We start from the raw sequence: 20,794 nt of genomic DNA, 5'->3' as shown, positions 1-20,794 counted from the left end.
GAGTTTATAACGAAGCCCTTGAGACATTGAAAATCATTAATGTGAACGAGATGAAGGGAAACGGAGAGGCCCGATCTTTGCTCTGCACGACCACATAAAGCCAATTGAAGCAGAAGGGAAATTACCACATGTGTTCAATAGAAGCGCATAAATAATAAGAAACAGAACAGAATTAAAGTGGACGAAAAGTCAACTTGCCACCAGGGGGAATTATTTTTAACATTTAAATTTGCGAAATACATCGAGAATAACAATAATCAACGAACTAAAATATTTTGCGGGAGCTTTTTATAATAACAGGGGGCAACACCAAGTAGAACACGAAGTGGGCTTCACCCCAAGCCACCTGGGGCTTCGTTTGAAACTTGTACAGAGAGCTATCGTCGTATGTAAACCAAAGGCTCATACAGCATTTGCTTTTCATCGCGTGTTTGATGCCGCTGCAGCCAGAGACCTTGCATCCGTCTGTCTGCACTGACCGTGCTCTCAAAAGAAAGCGAGTCACGTGCCAAACTTTTTACTCGCCCAGTGTTGCTTACCTAATTCAACAAATGTAACTTGATGCCTGTCATTCAGCGTTTGTCGAAGGCACTGAGCTAAACACTCTGAACTCAATACCGAAATTGAGCCAGGAAAACTGTGTGTCTTACCTGTAGGCAAGACTAATCCATAACGGGTTAAATTATTGTGAATTTTCGGAAGTGGTATTTCGATGTGTGGCCGAAAACAATTTGAAATAACTGGTTTATTTTGAAGGAATAAAGCTCGACATTATAAATACGTTACTCTGCGCTAAAATACAGACATCGCAGTTTTGCAAAGTGCATCCGTTATAGCGTGTGAAGCGGACAAATGTTATGTACGAAGTTACAGCCTAGGTGCATTGATTACAATGTTTACGAGGCTTTCACAAACGTCCTACTCGCGAACGTGCGCTAAATTTTACAAGGGCGAATAATGCATCAAAACTGTTCACTTTAGATGTATTACTGAGTGCAGTTCACAGGGCCGGGATGGCATTTCGCATTGCTGATTTACAACAGTTGTAAAGTTGATAGCACAGTTCTAAAAAAATCTTGAAAATTTTCGACTATATTAATGTGTAAAAAAATATCGGCCTTCATGGTCGACCCGCTGCAGACGATTTTAAATTTCCTTTTACATGCAACAAGCCTCGTCAAATCCGGTAAAGCAGTTGCTGAGCAGAAAGGTTTCTCCTTTTCCATGTATTCAGATAGTAGGTGCCGAGCTAGAGCTTCCTCTTCAGACGAATTCAAAAGATAACGTAGAGAAATGCGTCATTCATATTCTTTCTATAGCCATCCATCCGACGGAATGTTCGACTGGGGTCAACTTTGTCATCGCGGTTCATGGCAGACTAGTACTACTAGTCAAACTGTTGGCGTGCTCTGGGCTTCAGCATCAGAGTCATTTATTCATGTCATTAGGAAGCTGGAGGTACAAGAGGTACATATACAGGAAGAGGTATCCTAGTTTTAAACTGAATTGTAACCTCCTGTGCATGATGACAAATATGATTTAACACATAACAGCAACGACAACGCATGAAAATTGCAGCTATAATATTTTATGATATGTTATAACGTACAAATGACCAAAGTACAACGCCTGGCTGAATACGTTGTTAGAAATGTAAAAAAAAACCCAAACCTGAAATTTTCATTATTCGGAAAAGTATTAAGGCAGACATGCAGGCAAAATAATAACAAACTATACGTGACCAAGTGGATTACGCAAAAGCAGAGAATACAATGATAAATAACGTTAACATTTGTCTGAAGTAGATAACAGACAACAGTTTAGTTTCGTTTGATATATATGAAATTTCTGCATGTTCAAAGGAAATGGTACCTATATATAATCACCAGTGTTATGGCTGAAAATTTACCGACTATAGTTTACCGAACATGCGGTCAAGTACAAGATAGTTCATACTCTCTGGAAATCTTCTTATTATTGGTAAGAGACATATTGGTATGATGGCTACGGGTGGTTCCATAATGAAGATAAAAATCTCAAGGTTATATTTAACAGTATTTGTTACGTTTAGAATACTCTTCACTCGTAATAACTTATTCGCGCTAGTTTCACATAAGGAAAATGTTATTACGCGAAATGACTTGCACTGTTTTTAGGTGACGATTGTCATGAGCGTTGCCTCAAGATACAATGCTGTGGTTAATATGACTGTGAACAAAAGCGTCGTAAATTGTCATGAGGCTTCAATGCAACTAACGTAAATTAGCTTTAACTAGAACGCGTATTTCGCATGCCATTTTCCTTTTTTATGTTATCCATGACAAGGTAAAACTTAAGGTGACAACCAAAGTCTACATCTAAGCAAATTCTATGATTTATTGCAGAGATGGAGTGAAGACTAGTGGAAACGGAACGAATGTGTCCAGGCGATCCCTGATGCAAAGTGAAAATTACATATTTGATCTGACGATTAATTTCCAACTAATTTTGTTCAGATGGTGTCGAGACTTTCACAATGTTCTCGTTCAGGTTATTTCTCCTTTTACGGGCGTTCGTTGTGAAGCAATAAATCAGCGATCCGGGGACGCTTAATATCATTTTTTGTTGTGTACTTCGCTGTACAGGCAATTGCATATACATGAATGAGAGGAATTCTATTAGCGACATAAAGAACGCCTCGTTATGCCGGTAATTTCGTTCTACAGAAGTTAGTTGCAGATGAGCTTAACTCACAGACGTAATTGACATGGGCAGGCGGGGGCGGGGGAGGGGTAGAGGAGGGGATTTTGCCTGCAGTATGGAAATTCCAACAAAACTACAGATGAGCCAAATTTTTTTTCTGAACAGAAGGGTCATGTAAGTAATCCTTTTCTTTATCACGTATTCCCTGCTCGGGCAGGGAGGATTGCCTTTCATTCTTTGGCGCGACGCACTAGATCCGCCATACACGCTCGCATTGCGAAGATGGTTGACGCTAGCCAGTTCTCGCCATAACGAATTTCAGCTTGCGCTGCTTGGATAATGCCGTGTTTGATTGGACGGCCGAACCCTATTTGAAAACGCAAAGTCAGTTACTACGTTTACTTTAAGGGCGAGGGGATGGGTCTAGACAAAGTATTAAAATTAGTCACGCCCAATTATGGTGTACCTTACGGCTTGATATTATTGGATTATCAAATACCGCAACTATTCACTCTCTTTCCAGATACAGTCGACATAGCGTTCCAGTTTCGCCCTCTTATCACCATCAAAAAACGAATAAAAGATAGTGCATGTCTTTCTGTCGAATCTGATTGTGTGGCCTTGTCGAAATTGCAGAGCCATCAAATACCATTACACAGCCTATGCATACCCCGCCCATCTTGTGCCATCATTTTCCCACACGTATCCGTGATGTTACAGGGCGGCTAGAATACCATCTGCGGGTGCGGGCTGGTTTCCGCAGCGAAGCACCGTGTTCCTCACATTGCGGAAACACGTCCGAACCCCCCTCCCTCCCCGCGTGTTGTCATAACGTCTGCCACACAAGGCGTTATAACAAGTTATTCAATGCTGGCCAGCGTGTGCGTCGACGCCACCTTCGTTGGTCCAGATGCAGAAACAATGCGCTGATGCATGCGCGACCCATGCCGGTGATCAACACTGCAGGCACTCGGATGTGGCGTTGCGGTAGCAGCCGGACAAGGCTAAGCGGGCGGACGCACGCATCGTGCCCGCCGTCGGCGTGCCGTACACTGCGGGAACGCGAGGTCGACGCAGGACGACAACGCCGACAAGCACCCTGTAGCTCTTGTTAGATATGGAGCTGTTTCCTGCGCCTACTTCGAGTTCCCCAGGACCACATTGAATCGCAGCACATTCCAGAGGAGCGCACGAGTCAACAAGTCAACGTGCCAACAAGTTCGTACGCCGCCGGGATTAGAAGGGGCCCTCGGACAATGGAGCATGAGCGCCCCCACTTCTCCTCCTTTGAAGAAGCGCATTGCAAGTCTGCGAGGCAAGACCGCAGAGAGCCGCCGGGTGTGACAACGCGATACGGGCGCCAACCATTGGCTGAAAATGGCGTCATCTGAGTGGACCCTCCCATTGGTCGAACATGACGCGACTTCCAGTCCTCGAGGGGTTTAAAAGAAGCATTCCAGAGAGACCAGAGCATTCCCTGATTCCCTGATTGACCTCTCTCGAACTTCTTGCCGCGGGCCGCAGCGTCCGAGTTGCTGCCGGCCCGTAATGACTGTACAACTGTTACTTGACTCTCACCTCCTTGTAAATAATGTAAAATAAACCTCCCAAGTTTGTCTTCATCCCGAAGTCCGTCCTACAACCCTTACACTCTTAACGTCGATGCTGCTGCGGTCATCGAGTTGTCTCGGCTGTTCTGCCGGTTACGCACCCCACCACACGTGCTTGCTCACTCGGCTTACGTTTACCGCCATTCGTGCGGCCACTGCCGCCACGAGCCTTGCACTTCGTGTGGCATTCTAACGTGATGCTACCACATCGACTGCTTCGCCGTTATACATTTTAATATGTTTGTAAGTTAATGCACTGTGTTCCTGCTTTTAACAACTGTTTCTGTTACCTCCCGTTACTCATGCTACCTCCGCGGCTCCTGTAAAGCACTGTAAATAAATAAATAAATGAATAAATAAATAAATAAATAAATAAATAAATGGTGGCATGGTTACTTATTACACAAACTAATCAACAAAACTGTCCAGCAGCCGGATTCGAGCTGAGAACCTTTAAGACAGAAGCCCGATACTGCAACCCTTGCGCCAATGAGACGCAATGGTTGAGGATCAGTATTGGCTACTACTACGCGGGGTAAATCAGTCAGGCACTCTATTGACTTTTGTCGCGGCATCATGTTGACATTTCATACAATTTCAAGGAAAAAGTACAAATTAACAGACTCATTTCGAGGCTCTCTCTCTCTCTCTCTGTATGTATGTATGTATGTATGTATGTATGTATGTATGTATGTATGTATGTATGTATGTATGTATGTATGTATGTATGTATGTATGTATGTATGTATGTATGTATGTATGTATGTATGGATGCATGGATGCATGTATGTATGTATGTATGTATGTATGTATGTATGTATGTATGTATGTATGTATGTATGTATGTATGTATGTATGTATGTATGTATGTATGTATGTATGTATGTATGTATGTATGTATGTATGTATGTATGTATGTATGTATGTATGTATGTATGTATGTATGTATGTATTATTTTAATAAAGTTAGAGAGAGAAAGATGGTTAGATTGCTCGCAGTTTGCCCCTGCCCTTTAAAGAAATAGGGTGGTACGCCAGTGGTTTGAATGTGTAGTCTGATTCTAATTGTCAAATATTTATGCGCGGGAAAGAACTCTTGAATTTACGTATACTAGAGAATTTGATGGATGCTTTTCCTATAGTATTAGTACGTTTAGTTACTGTCTAACATTTTTATAAACGCTTTGCTTTTTGCTGAGTAGCGACACCTCACTCCTCCGCCGTGTCTCGTCCCACTCGTGGAGAATGTTATAACTTCTGCAACAAAGGATTTGCGTCTATTTCGCCGCTTAAAGCATAAAAATTCCGTTCACATCGTCTCTGATGCCACAATCCCCTGACTGATGTTATTTATTTCACAGCATTTTATGATACTGGTAAGTATATCCCGACCGGAACGGTTGCTCGAAAACCACCTCAACGACACTTCAGCCCTCGGGTCCAGACCGAGAGCGCAAAATCTCATTTGACTATCTAAATTGAGTGTGCATAAATTGGCAATATCATGTGCTTCCTGCACTGAGACTCACTACGGCCGACGATAAACGCCTTGAAAACGAACTTTTTTCGCCAATCTCTGCTCACGCAGAATTGTTACTTTCTTAAATATCGACCGATGAAACTAGATGTCTGTCGATATTTTGAAAACTCTCGCAGGACGCATTTCTCGATATCGTTCGAGAACTAAAGTTTGGTTCGGTTTCCTTCATGTCGCCCTTTGTCTCATTATGAGTTGTCAGTGCTATCAACGCTGCGTTATCCACGCTACGTGGTCCTCTGTAATTTCCTCGTTCCTGCATTTCGTCAATTTTAATTGTCACTCTTTCTTGCCTGTCTTCACTTCAACTGTTTCACCCCCTCCCCCCCTACTGCTACCTCCGAACTTCTAGCACTCACTCGCCAGCGTTGTGCAGTATCGGGCTTACAAGCAGCAATAGAGTATCCTAGCATACATACAGTTACATATAATAGAACCATGGAAGACATGCCGAAAGATGGACGTTCTATAGCATACAGTCATTACCTACTGTACTAAAGAGATGAAAAAAAATTATAAATGCAGTGAAACAATTCGACGCATCACTAACGCTGATGTCGCGGCGCCATCTGCTCCGCGGAAATAAAAACAGTTTTCCGGCTCGGTGGCTTCTCTTAGGCCAACAAGCGTCAGAGAAAGTAGCTAATCTTCATAATAACGACAACGAGTTGCTGATACTTTGTCCTCAGCGCGGGAAGAGAATAAGCGGTGGCTCATTTTAGCATTTATTTCTTGCTGTCACGATGAAAATCCAACACAAGGCGCGAATTCGGGTCTAAATCCCCGCTCTAGGTGCTGCCATATCTTGCCATATCTACGCGGTCTCGGTACCCGGCGATGGCCGCCACTACCACCGCGGGTAGCAAGACCCGCATGCGCGCAGGGCGTCTCGCGGTACGTTATATCGTGGTATCTTTATCACTGATACCGAAATCTTACACCTGTCTGTTTTCACACGCGACATGAGAGCTTACACTTGGGCGAGTTGGCATAGACACATGGCCGAAAAAAACTGCACAAATTTTTACACGGACGAAGACAGAGTAGACACACACTATCGCTATTGTGTGTCAACTCTGTCTCCGTCCGAGCAAGAAGTTACGCTGGTTTTTCTACTACGCGTACGCAACGCTACAAAGTACGCAGAACTCATTTCTTCTTCATACTATGCAGACATTTATTTAGAACGAGGTCGCGCGTTCGCTTTTCGCCCGCGGCCGCCGCATTTTAATGAGGACAGAATGCAACAACGCTCGTGTTACGTGCGTTGTTTGTACGTTAAAAAACCTTGGGTCGACAAAATAACCCGGAGTATACCAGTGCGTCTTGCCTCTTAGTAAAATGGTCGTTTTCGCGTGCAAAACAAAAAAAAAATAATTTTTTACAGCGAAGCTGTATGTGGCTAGTTTCCAGCGGATCGATGTCCGTAGAGCAAAAGTCGCGGGCCGATCCCTAAGATAGTGCAATACCGGGTCGACCCGCGGCGGAGGTGAAGCGGACTTGAAGCACTCCGCCAACTTGCAAAAATAAGTTTAATATCTTGAGTCCAAATACAACCCGTGTCAGATATTACGCTAATAGGCGACGGCCATTTGACCGGCGTCGGTCACGTCTGCGTTCGCACCGCCCTCTCTTTGTCGCCGTTCCAAGTGCTTGCGTATCTCCTTTCCTTTCCTTCCGCTCTCCCGTGGTGGCGGTCCCTTCGAAACGCCACTCGTGCGTAGTTTCCTCCGACTCCTCGGTGCGGCGGTCCGGTATTCCAAGCGAACGTACAGGCGCCGACAAAAGTGGTATACTCCACGCAGCGGGAGCCGGAGCAACGGCAAACTGTATCGCAACGCCATCTACAGGCAGCATCTTGGATCGAGACAGCCAGTGGGCGCCCTTTATTATCTGCAAGCATGTCGCTTGACTCGTGTCAATGCAGAAGGGTTGAAATCTGGGCCAGTTGGTACATGCTTGAACGAAAAAACCAGTCAAAAACACAAAGGACAAGAGAAGAAGTTCACGACACAACGACTGGACTATCAACTGTGGTTTATTAGAATCGGTGTAGTCCCAGCAAGGGCAGCAGAGCATGCGCAACCGCATCATCACTTATCACATAGCATGAAAAGACAGCGCCGTTTCTATCGGGACCGACTTAGAAATTCAAATTCTTTTTCTTGTAAGCGCACCGAGGTTGTACTAACGCAGTCATCACCTAATAAACTGATGAAGTACGCTTCCAAGATTTCACGCTCTTCTTTGCCCTTTCCCCTACCAAGAATCATCACATTGCTAAACAATGGATAACAACCACACTCATTGCAATGGCGAGGCAAGTTTGCACCGTTATCTGACCCCAGGGAGGAGTGGTGCTCACGCAGGCGGTCATTAATACATCGACCGGTTTGGCCTATGTAAAATCTTTCGCACGTGAGAGGGAACTTATAAACAACCCCTGCAGCACATGCCGTGAAACGATTTTCATGCTGCGTTGTGCAAACATGGTTCCTTGCCCTGCCTCGAGAAATGCGCGAACACAGACCCGAAAGCTTACAAGGGGCAGAAAAAACAACACTTACTCCCTGTTTGGCGGCAACTTTCTTAATACTGTGGCTCACTTTATGTACGTACGGCATAACTTCAAGTTTCTTACGTTCAACAGCCCCACCATCTACCAGCTCCGTACGTTCCTTCTTTAGCCTCTGAAGCAGCGATTCAGCCACCGCTTTCAAAAGAGGCGGAGGGAACCCTGCGGCTTCTAGACGTTGGGATTGTGCGTCAAAGCTACTTTTAATGGCGTGGTGACAGCTTCTTACAAGTGCATTGCGGAAACAATTCATTGCAATCCCTCTTTTTACAATCTTTGAATGTGCAGATCCAAATGGTAAAAGAGCTTTCTTGCCCCTAGGTGAAAACATCCAGCACAAATGCCCGTCGTCAAAGAAAGTTAGTTGCAGTTCTAGGAACCTGATGGAATGATTGCTAGGGAGTTCATGAGTGAAATTAAGAGTGCGTGAAGAAGCTTTAAAAGCAGTCAATACATCGTCTACTGCTGCGGGCATAGTGTCATTTGGTAAAAGCTCTAAAAGTACTAAAAAATCATCCACATACCTAAAAACTTTGCACACACGCTTGTTTAGAAGGAAGCCTTGAAGTTTCCTGTCAAATTTTGCTTCTTTCAGGAGCTTCACCCCTGCCGTCTTCAACCTTGAGGGCTTCCTATTTGTAGACTCGAAGTTCTTCGCTACAGCAGCCATTGCCTTCTCTCCAAAAGACCTTGTCGGAAGGACCACGAAGCCACCATCCTTGTCCGCTTGGAGGAGGATCAGATCATTTTCGATGAAGTGGTCGACAACGCGGTTGAGTACTCGGTACTCGGTTACTTCATCGAAAATGATCTGATCCTCCTCCAAGCGGACAAGGATGGTGGCTTCGTGGTCCTTCCGACAAGGTCTTTTGGAGAGAAGGCAATGGCTGCTGTAGCGAAGAACTTCGAGTCTACAAATAGGAAGCCCTCAAGGTTGAAGACGGCAGGGGTGAAGCTCCTGAAAGAAGCAAAATTTGACAGGAAACTTCAAGGCTTCCTTCTAAACAAGCGTGTGTGCAAAGTTTTTAGGTATGTGGATGATTTTTTAGTACTTTTAGAGCTTTTACCAAATGACACTATGCCCGCAGCAGTAGACGATGTATTGACTGCTTTTAAAGCTTCTTCACGCACTCTTAATTTCACTCATGAACTCCCTAGCAATCATTCCATCAGGTTCCTAGAACTGCAACTAACTTTCTTTGACGACGGGCATTTGTGCTGGATGTTTTCACCTAGGGGCAAGAAAGCTCTTTTACCATTTGGATCTGCACATTCAAAGATTGTAAAAAGAGGGATTGCAATGAATTGTTTCCGCAATGCACTTGAAAGAAGCTGTCACCACGCCATTAAAAGTAGCTTTGACGCACAATCCCAACGTCTAGAAGCCGCAGGGTTCCCTCCGCCTCTTTTGAAAGCGGTGGCTGAATCGCTGCTTCAGAGGCTAAAGAAGGAACGTACGGAGCTGGTAGATGGTGGGGCTGTTGAACGTAAGAAACTTGAAGTTATGCCGTACGTACATAAAGTGAGCCACAGTATTAAGAAAGTTGCCGCCAAACAGGGAGTAAGTGTTGTTTTTTCTGCCCCTTGTAAGCTTTCGGGTCTGTGTTCGCGCATTTCTCGAGGCAGGGCAAGGAACCATGTTTGCACAACGCAGCATGAAAATCGTTTCACGGCATGTGCTGCAGGGGTTGTTTATAAGTTCCCTCTCACGTGCGAAAGATTTTACATAGGCCAAACCGGTCGATGTATTAATGACCGCCTGCGTGAGCACCACTCCTCCCTGGGGTCATATAACGGTGCAAACTTGCCTCGCCATTGCAATGAGTGTGGTTGTTATCCATTGTTTAGCAATGTGATGATTCTTGGTAGGGGCAAGGGCAAAGAAGAGCGTGAAATCTTGGAAGCGTACTTCATCAGTTTATTAGGTGATGACTGCGTTAGTACAACCTCGGTGCGCTTACAAGAAAAAGAATTTGAATTTCTAAGTCGGTCCCGATAGAAACGGTGCTGTCTTTTCATGCTATGTGATAAGTGATGATGCGGTTGCGCATGCTCTGCTGCCCTTGCTGGGACTACACCGATTCTAATAAACCACAGTTGATAGTCCAGTCGTTGTGTCGTGAACTTCTTCTCTTGTCCTTTGTGTTTTTGACTGGTTTTTTCGTTCAAATCGTGTCAATGTTTTCTGCTTAAGCTCGCCAAAATGCCGAGCGACGCTGCTGCAGTAGCAATCTGCGTGTAGTATACCACTTTTGTCGGCGCCTGTACATAAAAATCACGGTAGATGAGTCCCCAGCTACGTCCGAAATTCTGTGTCACCTCTGTGTCGCATATGCGAAGTTTCGCTGGTCATCCGCCTTCACACAGCGGAAGTAAAACTCTTGCTTGGGTTAGTTGGTTCATGCTTGAACGTGTAAAGAGCAAGGCGCAATAGACCAGGACAGTAGAAGAACACATAGGACAGGAGGCGCCGGTCCTGTCGTTTGTGTTGTTCTTCTGTCCTGGTATATTGCGCCTTCCTCTTCACACATCCACACAGCGGAATGGCTCATGACTTTTTCTTTTAAACTCCATTTGGTTTTCACCTGCAGAGGATGACGAGTAAGTACTGCCGTCTTCGAGTCTTTGTAGCCCGACTGGTGCGAAAAAATGTAGCAAGTGTACACTACTCCTGGTTCCACTCAGTCGAGTTAAAACAGCGCAATTTAACGTGTCTCGCATTGTCCTCCGCAAAAGCATTTTGTTGTCATTGTGCAAGGTCTCCACTCTCAAATTCATTTCCAATTGTTGAAGGGTTCTGACATTATCTTAAAGAAGTCCATGGCCTGCTTCTTCTGTTAAATTCATGAGCCAATTTTTTCTGCTGTAGAAAAAAAAAAGGCCAACTTAGCTTAATAGTCGAGTCCCAATCATACGTTTCACAATGTAAGTGGCACACATATGTAGAAAAAAGAAGTACCACTTACCAAATTACCCCTTCGGTGGACTTCATGCCTCTGCTACGTATCACTGTTAATGTCTATTCGCATAGGTTCCGCTATGCGAATAACATTTTCGCAACTATGTGTTATAACTTGCAACTATCTTGCAACTATCTTATAAGGAATCTATGTGGAACGAGGCTAAGAGTGTAACAGAACACAGATACAACGCCGGACATATTCTGCGAACTTCCACGTAAGACTTCTGAAATGTTATGGCAATGCCTTCAGACGTAACGCCAGGAGAAGGTGGTTGCATTTTTTATGAGTCAGCTATTTGTTGAAAATAGCTGCATCAAGTCGTTTATACAACTGACGGTCACGTTCGTTAAATTCGTTGCATGCAATTTTTTTATACAGATATAGATAATCTGTGCGCACTCATATGACGTAGTGCTCCAACTCCGCAAGAAGCTTATGTAAGGCGACACTAAATCGCAAGTGTGCTAATACTGAAAATGTTTGTCGAGTGAATACCTTTATTTCGAATTATTCGAATCGAGAGATTGATTGGCGATTTCTTCGAGTATACGACTACGGCTCAATATGAGCGATTGAAAAGATTATCGCAGAATGCGAGCAAAAGAAAAGTGTCATCAATCAAGCAGAGTGGTGGTACTTGATCGACGTTTCCATTCTTCCTTGTTTTCTTTTGTCAGCGCATAGTCACAATGTAACACTCGGTGAATTCCGCCCGGCACCTTTTCGCTTCTATGGCGAATAATTTTTTGCCATTTCACTCGCTTCCTCTTTTACTGCCCCGCTAAATCACTCTGAGCTCTCCATTGTGATTTCACTCATCAGCGTGTATTTTCGTCATTTTGTAGGCACATACATAGATGTACGAATTCTGGCCGGTGACTTCCCAACTCGTAACACCCACTTGGAACGAATTCTCAGGACTACACGAGTTTCGACATATTAATTTTTAAAGTGTCAGACAAAATGCATTGGCGTTCCAGTTACTGCTGAGATTCAATGCGCAGAACAACGTTCTCTTTAAATACTAAGCAGAACAACAGTGGATTTTTGCCGCGAGTTTGAAAACGCGTATCCCGAAACCGGTGTCATCCTCAGAATTCCTTCCAAGTCGATATGACTTGCGACCTCACTAGCTGCGATTGGTAGATTTAAAAATATATGTGCGTTAAAGTAAATAATTGAAACTTTGATTAGTGTAATTATCTTAATCAGCACTGCTCTTTAATTTATCGTAGAAGTAATGGCAGCCTCATCGAGTAATTTAGCACAAGGGTTGTAATTGCACTAGCTGCCACAGACAGTTCTTCATATAAATATAGCGAGCTGCACTTCGCTCCTCGCCGAGGCAAGGTGTGTATCGTATTAAGGATGCGGAACCTCGAACCTCAAAGAGGTGCGAGACGTAATGCTAACGCATAAGTTACCGCTTAAATCGCCGGTGAATGTTTACGTTTCTCTGTCTGTGCACTTGTTCAGGGACAACAGGCTCATCATCGCCATCATCGTCACGTGCTGCATTGTGTTGGCCATACTTGCGTTACTGGGCAGCATATACCTGGTCACCAACTTGTTCGGTAATGATATATCCTTGCTCCCGATTCTTGCAAACTTGCTCGAATGTGCGGATATTTGCAGCGCCCGTGACGACGTTTTAAAGCGAAGCTTTCTGCTCGAACCCCACCGTATCTTGAAGACCATGTCTTGCTGGAAAGCTAAACACGAAATAGTGCGTTTGCAAGCGTCCCTGCTATCATGCACCGAGATAAGAAAAAAAAGGGGGAGACATAGAACTAAGGACATGTTGTTGAGAGTCTTGTTGAAAAAGTGCCCCTACCTTTTTATGTCGCTGACATCCAATTGTTTAAATAATGACCTCCAACTTTCACAGTGTTTCTTTCTTTGTCGAGATGTCCACCAGGCTGTTGTAGTGAATTGTGAAACACTGTCAAAATGTGGTGATCGAAGCAACGCACACATCGCGCGCAACTTTTTTTTACATCGAGTAAGCTCGCATAGACGGTGGCGCCACATTTCCGTCCAGGTAATACAGCTGGTGTCCAAATCATAACTCCCAGAGAGGGCTACGAAAGCTACGGTACTAATGCAGGAAGCAAGTTCAGTGGCATGAAATATGTCATGGCTTGCCATATTGTGACGATCACCTGATCTATAGTAAAAAATATATATATATATATAGAAAAAACACTCTTTGGCAGTGTCTTCTTTAGCCAAGTGGCGTTGCCGTGCTCAACACTGTTTCGAAAAGGTTTGAAACGAGCTCCATGAGAATTCTCGATTTAACGCGCAGCATTCTTTGGCTAGATTGCCTGGGGTCGTTTTCTGCTCCGTTTCCTTCGTCTTTCTGTTTCGTGTCCCAAAACACCAGTAGCGCCATCTAGGCTTGAATAGACGAATTCCTACGAGTCCAGAAACTTTTGTACGCTTACTGCCACCTATTTGTAGGCCGCACAAACTTCGCACGCGACAATATGTCAGAAATGTGCCAGGTGCCAACGCAAATCCACACGAAGCCCAAACCATTGATAGAGTTTCATAGAATAATTTCTAGAGGTTCCTTCTACGGGAGCTGCAAGTGTTGTGGTTCAACCACCACGGAAATGATGGTTAATAAATAGCTTTACCCAAACTTCGTCCTTCTGGCTACAAGCGGCTTCGTAACCTCGTCATTTTGAGCAATGTAATGTGTTAACAACATATAAACATCATTATAATAATGGAACGACAGGCTTGGAACACAGGACATCTAGTACAGAAGCCCGACATTGAAGCCGTTGCGCCACGGACGCTTCTTTTTAAAGCGCAAGCTTTAGTGGCCGCAAACTTGTGATTTCACCGTGGCGGTGCTCCGAGGAGGCACATGATGTCACAACACGCGCCTCGCCGCCGATATTTCTCTCTCTCTCTCGCTTCCTAGTCACTACTGCGCATGCGCCACTAGTAGCACCCAGCCACAAGTGTTCGGCCGCTGCGCAGCGCCGCGCCTTTCTATCGCCGCCGTTTGGTATGACGTCTCACCGCGTTCCTCGTCGTTGCGCTCGCCTCCGCTCGCTTCGCCAGCTGCGTCGCATGCCTGATAACATGTCGGAGGATTGAAAAGGAGAGCTCGCGTGCGCCGCAACCACAGGTGAGGCGGCAGTATGGACGGCAACAATTCTGATAAGCAGGAGGAGGCCTGGAATCGACATCGGAACGAGATGAAGAGGAAACGAATCGCCCAGGAAACGAACAGCGCGCCGAACGACTGGCTAAACGCCGTAACATAGCTAGACAACCAGACTAACCTGGACTTTCAATCAAGATTAACCAAGGCTAACCATGCTATGCCTTACATTGTTTATTGCCCATTGCGCCACGGACGCATGCATCGACAAACGCCGTAGAACGCCCTGATGAATTTCCCGTGTGCAAGCGAAGGCGTTTCAATTCGGCCACCTCGGAAGCTTGAATCGCTGCAATTAGTAGCGATTGTGTGTGTTCACAGTGTCTTCTGCATTTATCCAATTATAGGATGCTTTGAAATGTAGGACCATGAAGGCAGACAAAGCGTAATGAACAAAGCCATAAGAACGTCTCAAGCGAGAAGTACGAAGATCAGACAAAACCATGTACTAGCCATGATTGCCATAGTCTGACTGGTGCGCCCTAACAAACTGCTCAGTGACGAGGAACGGACACTTCGGAACGCATTGGGGAAACGTATACAAAACACAGCCCCTACGTAGCCGCAGTTGAAAAGCAAGCGAGTGGTTGGCGTCTGCAGCAGTAGAGAGAAGCTTCTGAAGAGGACAATTTTGAAGGCAGGCGAGCGCGTCGGAGGGCTAAATATGCGAGAAATAAAAGCACTAAAGCAGTATTTTTCATTTACCAAACACAATATTGATGGGAAAAGCGACTTTACTGGGCAGATTACATTGTGCTTGGAATTTTTTGTTGTTGATTATCTCTTAAAGTACGGCACTGTTGGTACCCCAAGGGTACAGCATAAGCTTCACAAGTAATCAAATCAAATTAAGAACTTCATGTGTGACAACGTCCACGGCTGCAGAACTCGCGGCGCTTCGTGCTGCACTTGATTTCTTTAAGCAGAAGCCATCGCAACATTCGACAGCCTTTAGTGACTCCAAGGCAGCCCTTCAGTGGATACGAAGCCCAACGCGTTACGGACCCAATGAACAACTGGCCTCAGAAATTCGGCACATATATCACCAAAGCCATGTCAAGGGTCACAACATAATCTTTCAGTGGCTTCCAGGACATTGTAACATCAGCGGGAATGACGCCGCTGATGAAGCCGCCCGATCTGCACATGAAAGTGGTCGACGAGTCTTCCTTCCGCTTTCGCGAACAGACGCTGCGGCTGAGCTGCGATTGATGTCCCGCGACTGTACTTTTCCCCTGTGCGATTCAAATGTTTTCCCCATGTGTATGTTGCGTTCATTGTCTCCGGACATATGGATACACCTTCCGCCTGAGTTACCACGACGCGAACAGACCATGCTCTACCGTCTGTGGCTAGGCGTTGCCTTTACGAACTCATATGCTTTCCTCATTGGAATGGCCAACAGCCCCACGTGCGGCACATGCAACATCGACAAGACGTTCGCACATATTATCTGTGTCTGCCCGCGATATAGCGCTCAGAGACAAGTGATGTGCAGAGTACTGGACCAGTTGAACAATCGCCCACTATCAGAACTAAAAGATTTAGGCCAATGCTCCGAAAGAACATCCGCGTTGAAGGCCTTACTCGCGTTGTTAAGGTTCCTGCGGTCTACGGGGCTTCAGGACACTAAGACCGCCGCCCCCTACCGCTCTGTAGTGTACGCGCTTTGTTCGTGCTTTTCTATCTTTCTTTCTATCTCCCCCTTCCATTCTGTTTCTCGTTTTATCCCCCTTAACCCTTCCCCCGGCGCAAGGGAGCCAACCGGAACTACTTCTTGTTAACCTCCCTGCCTTTCTCTCCAGTGTCTTTTCTCTCTCTTATAAGTAATGATTCGAAAAATGCTACGCGCTATAGGACAATTAATTCCTAGGGCGGAGTTGCTGCCCCATTCTTTTTTTCAACATGGTGACTAAACTTTCCTTATTTCCTTTTTTCAATGCCATCGAGTAACTGAGCACTTGCGAATACGCGAGACTAAGTGACGCACGGTATAACCCAGTGTCGTTTAGCGCTGTATGTTTTTACATGCTGTGACTGACTCGTATACATCCTGTCATGGCACGCAGACGATGATGAAGAGGACGACTTGGACACAACCGAGAGCACGGTGGAGTACGGGAAACATGGCCCCGGTACTGGAGGTTCCATCCCACGGGTGAGCTTAAATCCCACATCGCGGGCGCTAGTGGCCATGCCGTCCATATCTTGGAGTACGAGTCATGCAGTTTTGTACTGCGTCTCGCCAACTACGCTAGCCCGGCTGCATGCACTGCTCATTGTGCGCAGAATCAAATCCGTGTGTGCTATATGCCGTGTAAGATGCAACTACACGCAGCTGCGCTGTTTACAGATCAGTGTGTGTGTGCATGTGTGCGCGTGCGTATGATCCATGTGTCTAAGAGGAAAGTGCAGGCAACTGAAATGTGTGCAGATTCATATCCGTGTGTGTGAGATGCAACAGTACGCAATTGCTTAGTGAGTGCAGATACGGATCCGTACGTGTGAGGTGCAACTGCCGCATGTAAGGATGCAGATCCAGGTTTTTGAGATGCAACGGTACACAACTGCACAGTGTGGAGATTGTCTCCATGTGTGCGAAATGAAACTGCAGGCAAATGTAATATGCAAAGATGCTGGCACGTGCGTATGACATGAAACTGCAGGCCACTGCAGCGTATGTGCAGATGCATATCCGCGTTTGCGAGATCCAACTGCAGCTAAATGCCGTCTGTACAGATGGAGATGCTTTTTCTGTGTTGCTTTGCAGATCGCTGGAGTCTGCCAGCACCGCAGTTCATTAGAGCCCACGTGCACTTACTGTCAACTATCACGCGGAAAATCTGACCCTTACTTGAAGCTTTCTTTGTTTTAAAGGGAAGTGGAACTAAAAACTGTATTGTCGCTTCTTCTATCGCGCTATCTCTCTCTCTCTGTCTCGCGAGGACAGCAAACTTTTGCGGTCGATCGTACATACATTCATAAATGCGCTGCACTTTAGACACGGCATCATCTTGCGAGAGACCTTAACACAGAGAGATGCAAACCGCGTACCAAATAACTTGTTCCACGAACTGTGATGCCTGTTTCGCAGAAAACACTAATTTAGTCACTAACAAAAATAGTATGAAATATATACATATTCTGGGATCATGTAGAAAAGCAGTTAAACTCTCCTCAATTTTTTTTCTGGTTTATCTGCAGCTAAGATAAAGCAATGTATAGCTGCGACAGTGCCCCACTGCGAGCGATGTCACGTACCGGAAACATGCATTTTACACTGTTGGTTACGTTTTGAAGAGATGATTTTCTTTGCTCGCTTCACACGAATTTAGAGTAATTTGCATTCTGTGTATCTTGTAACCCCTCACAAAAAAAAAATAGACGGCGGAACCAATCTCACGATGACAGTGGAAGATAGTGCGTTTAGCATTGAATCAAACGACACAAAGTCTTACCACTGTGTAAACGAGTTACGTATGAGGCATGTGCTACCACGCGATACCTTCTTTCACGCTTCCGCATCGGTGCCAACTAGCGCCACCGCCGCAAAGCATGCATGTGGCCTCCGAAGTGCATGGCGCACAGGTGCGTGCGAACGCGGACAAATGCGTCAGACGCCAACCGCACGCCTCCATCGCGCTTCCTTCTCGACACGCTGCGCCATCTGGTGGCCCTGTCGAGAAGTCCGCGCGTCGCCTCCGAGACGAGAGGCATGGCGAGCCAGTGTCTGTGCATGCTGAAAATTGTTGCCTCGATAGCCGCACCATTGGTGGCCCATACTCATTTACCCAAGTTGCCGTCAGCTTGATTGAAGAGCGGCACATAACCCAGCATGCATTCATGGCGCAGCTCGCTAATGCGGTGGCGTGAGAGGTGTTCTCTAAAAAGCAGCACGTACCCTTGCATTTGTGAGAGATGTTTTAAACATGAAAGTTAATATCGAGGTCAAATCGGCAAAAGGCTAGATAGCGATAGATGTAGTGAAACCTGATTAAATCAAGCAGGCTAAAGACTATGTCCCGGTCACATTTCAAAGTGGAATGTCAATACCCATCCATAATCATTAGGATTATGCGCTATTGCTAGTAGCAACGACGCATCACGACTTTGCATCTACAAATCAAGCCATACTGTTATTATAGACTTCGAATATCAGATTAAAACGATAGAAAAAGGGCATGATCGGACTGGCGAAGGAATGCACCCCGTGACCATCGAGAGAGGGGCATGATGAATACGTCTTTTGAACGCATGCAGAACGGCGTACATGTCACATGCTGATTATGACTAACATACTTACATATTACATATTATCCTAAACCCGAACGGGCTCAAATGCACGGAATGCAGGGTCAGTTGACAGTTACTTCACCCGTAAGAGGGCCCTAGCTGTAGTCATTGCTTACACTGCAATCTTTAGAAGAACCAGAGCGCCCCAGTTTCTAGCACTACAAATGCGATCTTTTATATTGTTTGAATGGGCAGAAGTTTACACGAAGACAATTAGGACCTTCGAGAAGGCTCGCTGCCACCCTGCCAGATTACCGCCTCTGCCACGATTCAATTCGAAGTGGCGATTTAATTAGGGGCAATAAACTATTACCACACAATCCTCAATACCCTTTCCAGTGCCTTCAAAAGGCCTATAGTCGGTTCTTGCGCCGTTTCACCTTGTCTTGTAGTCGCTTGTGGTGACAAGACACTTGTGTTGCTTCTTTGAAAATAAAGAGGTGTGCTATTATTCGAAATTTTGAATAGACATTGAAAAGTTCTTGCTGTTTCGTTGACACTCAATTAGAGAATTGACCAACTTGCCAAACAATCGTCCCTGCCTCAATATAAGACATGTTGGCAAATATTGCATCTTCCAAAGAGAGAGAGCCCTATGCAAGTAATAACTGCTTCGAAGGATTCCACACAAGCAGAGCCACTGTTGAAAGCGCGGAAACACCAGTTCCTGAGCGAACGCGCAGACCAGATGAGATGTGCTAGCTTATTTCCCGCCATTCATTAGAAATGTATCGCTTTTAGGTAGCACACGCAGGGTGTCCCACGTAATTTGAGCCAAATATTAAGAATAGGTAAATTCAACATAACTGGACAGAACCAAGGTAATGTTTGCCGTCGCTTGGAGATAGATTTTTTTCCTTCCGCAGGCAGCCTTCCCGCTCGGGAAACCACTTTTATGTAGCATGTATCGAGCAACAAAAAGCTGTATTGGTAGTTTTTCATGTTGCCCTGCAATTCTCCCATTGACACTTTTCACTTAACTACATTTGATGAGTTCATTAATTAAGACTAATTATCTGATTAGGCGGAATGAAAAACAAAATTGTCTCCAAGCCACGGCAAACAACAAAACCTTGGTGCTGTCCAGCTACGCGGCATTCGCATATTTTTTATGTTGGCTCAAATTACGTGGGACCCCCTGTATACGAATCGGCCCTTTCGGTTCCCGCAAAGCAGTTTATCATTTAGCACTCTAGCATACGCACACCGTTGTACACAATTTACCCTGGTGTAACATCGCACTTATAACTTTCAAAAAGCGCAACACCTTAGGTGAATCTTGTAATGCGTTAATACGCCATTGTATTACTTCCACCGTATCGGTGCGCCGAATGGTACCGAGTGCGGTTGGTTCTCATATACCAGCTCCTCAGTTGACTGGACGCTCAGTTGCGGAAGGCGTAACGTGCATATATCAAGTAACTTTTATATTTTTGTAATTTATGTAAACAACTACCTAACGTGTTTCGAAATTGGGAAACGTTCGATATTTGAATCAATGCTCAGAGGACATTTCTCCCGACTATTTGATTTAATTCGGACGCTTCCAAATTCGACCCCCCCCCCCCTGGAGATCATATTCCGTGCTCACACGAGTGCGTGCGAGGTCCGAACAGTTGTCACGTGCTCGCGGCACGTGATCTATGTGTGGCGTGCCCGTGGATAGCAAGAACGGGGACACAATAGGCTTTTGTTTTACCTGTTGTTAAATACTGTTTTATGTCCTCAGTGACAATGTTGTCCAACGTGACGCACTCTTTGCGTTGTCTATATAGAGAAACCGATCGATAACAGGATCGCTGCAACAAAAAAACGGGTACTGCAAGTTCACTGTAACTGAAGCGTATTTAACCCTCCCTGATCCAATAACTCCTCTAGGAACCAATGTTTCGCAGGAGACGGTGAAAAACAACACATTCACCCTGTCAGTTAACGCATCAGCACAGCCACGTG

General features: G+C 45.3%; 1 protein-coding gene and 1 pseudogene across 4 annotated transcripts in view; one reads left to right on the top strand and one right to left on the bottom strand.

Moving 5' to 3' along the window:
* Positions 1-20,794, top strand: part of LOC139049696 (proteoglycan 4-like) — a 64,865-nt gene that overhangs the window by 3,397 nt on the left and 40,674 nt on the right. For 3 of the 4 annotated variants that reach the window (XM_070525431.1, XM_070525430.1, XM_070525428.1), the window contains exon 3: positions 16,618-16,706. In XM_070525431.1, coding sequence (XP_070381532.1) covers positions 16,618-16,706 — 89 coding nt within the window. Of the gene's footprint in view, positions 1-12,843; positions 12,942-16,617; positions 16,707-20,794 lie in introns of all 4 variants that reach the window. The other variant, XM_070525429.1, reaches the window with a different exon arrangement.
* LOC139050230 (U2 spliceosomal RNA) lies at positions 7,265-7,434 on the bottom strand (annotated as a pseudogene).

The sequence above is a fragment of the Dermacentor albipictus genome, chromosome 9, assembly GCF_038994185.2.
Source record: "Dermacentor albipictus isolate Rhodes 1998 colony chromosome 9, USDA_Dalb.pri_finalv2, whole genome shotgun sequence".
Taxonomy (NCBI): domain Eukaryota; kingdom Metazoa; phylum Arthropoda; class Arachnida; order Ixodida; family Ixodidae; genus Dermacentor; species Dermacentor albipictus.
This window is presented reverse-complemented; position numbering and strand designations above follow the sequence as displayed.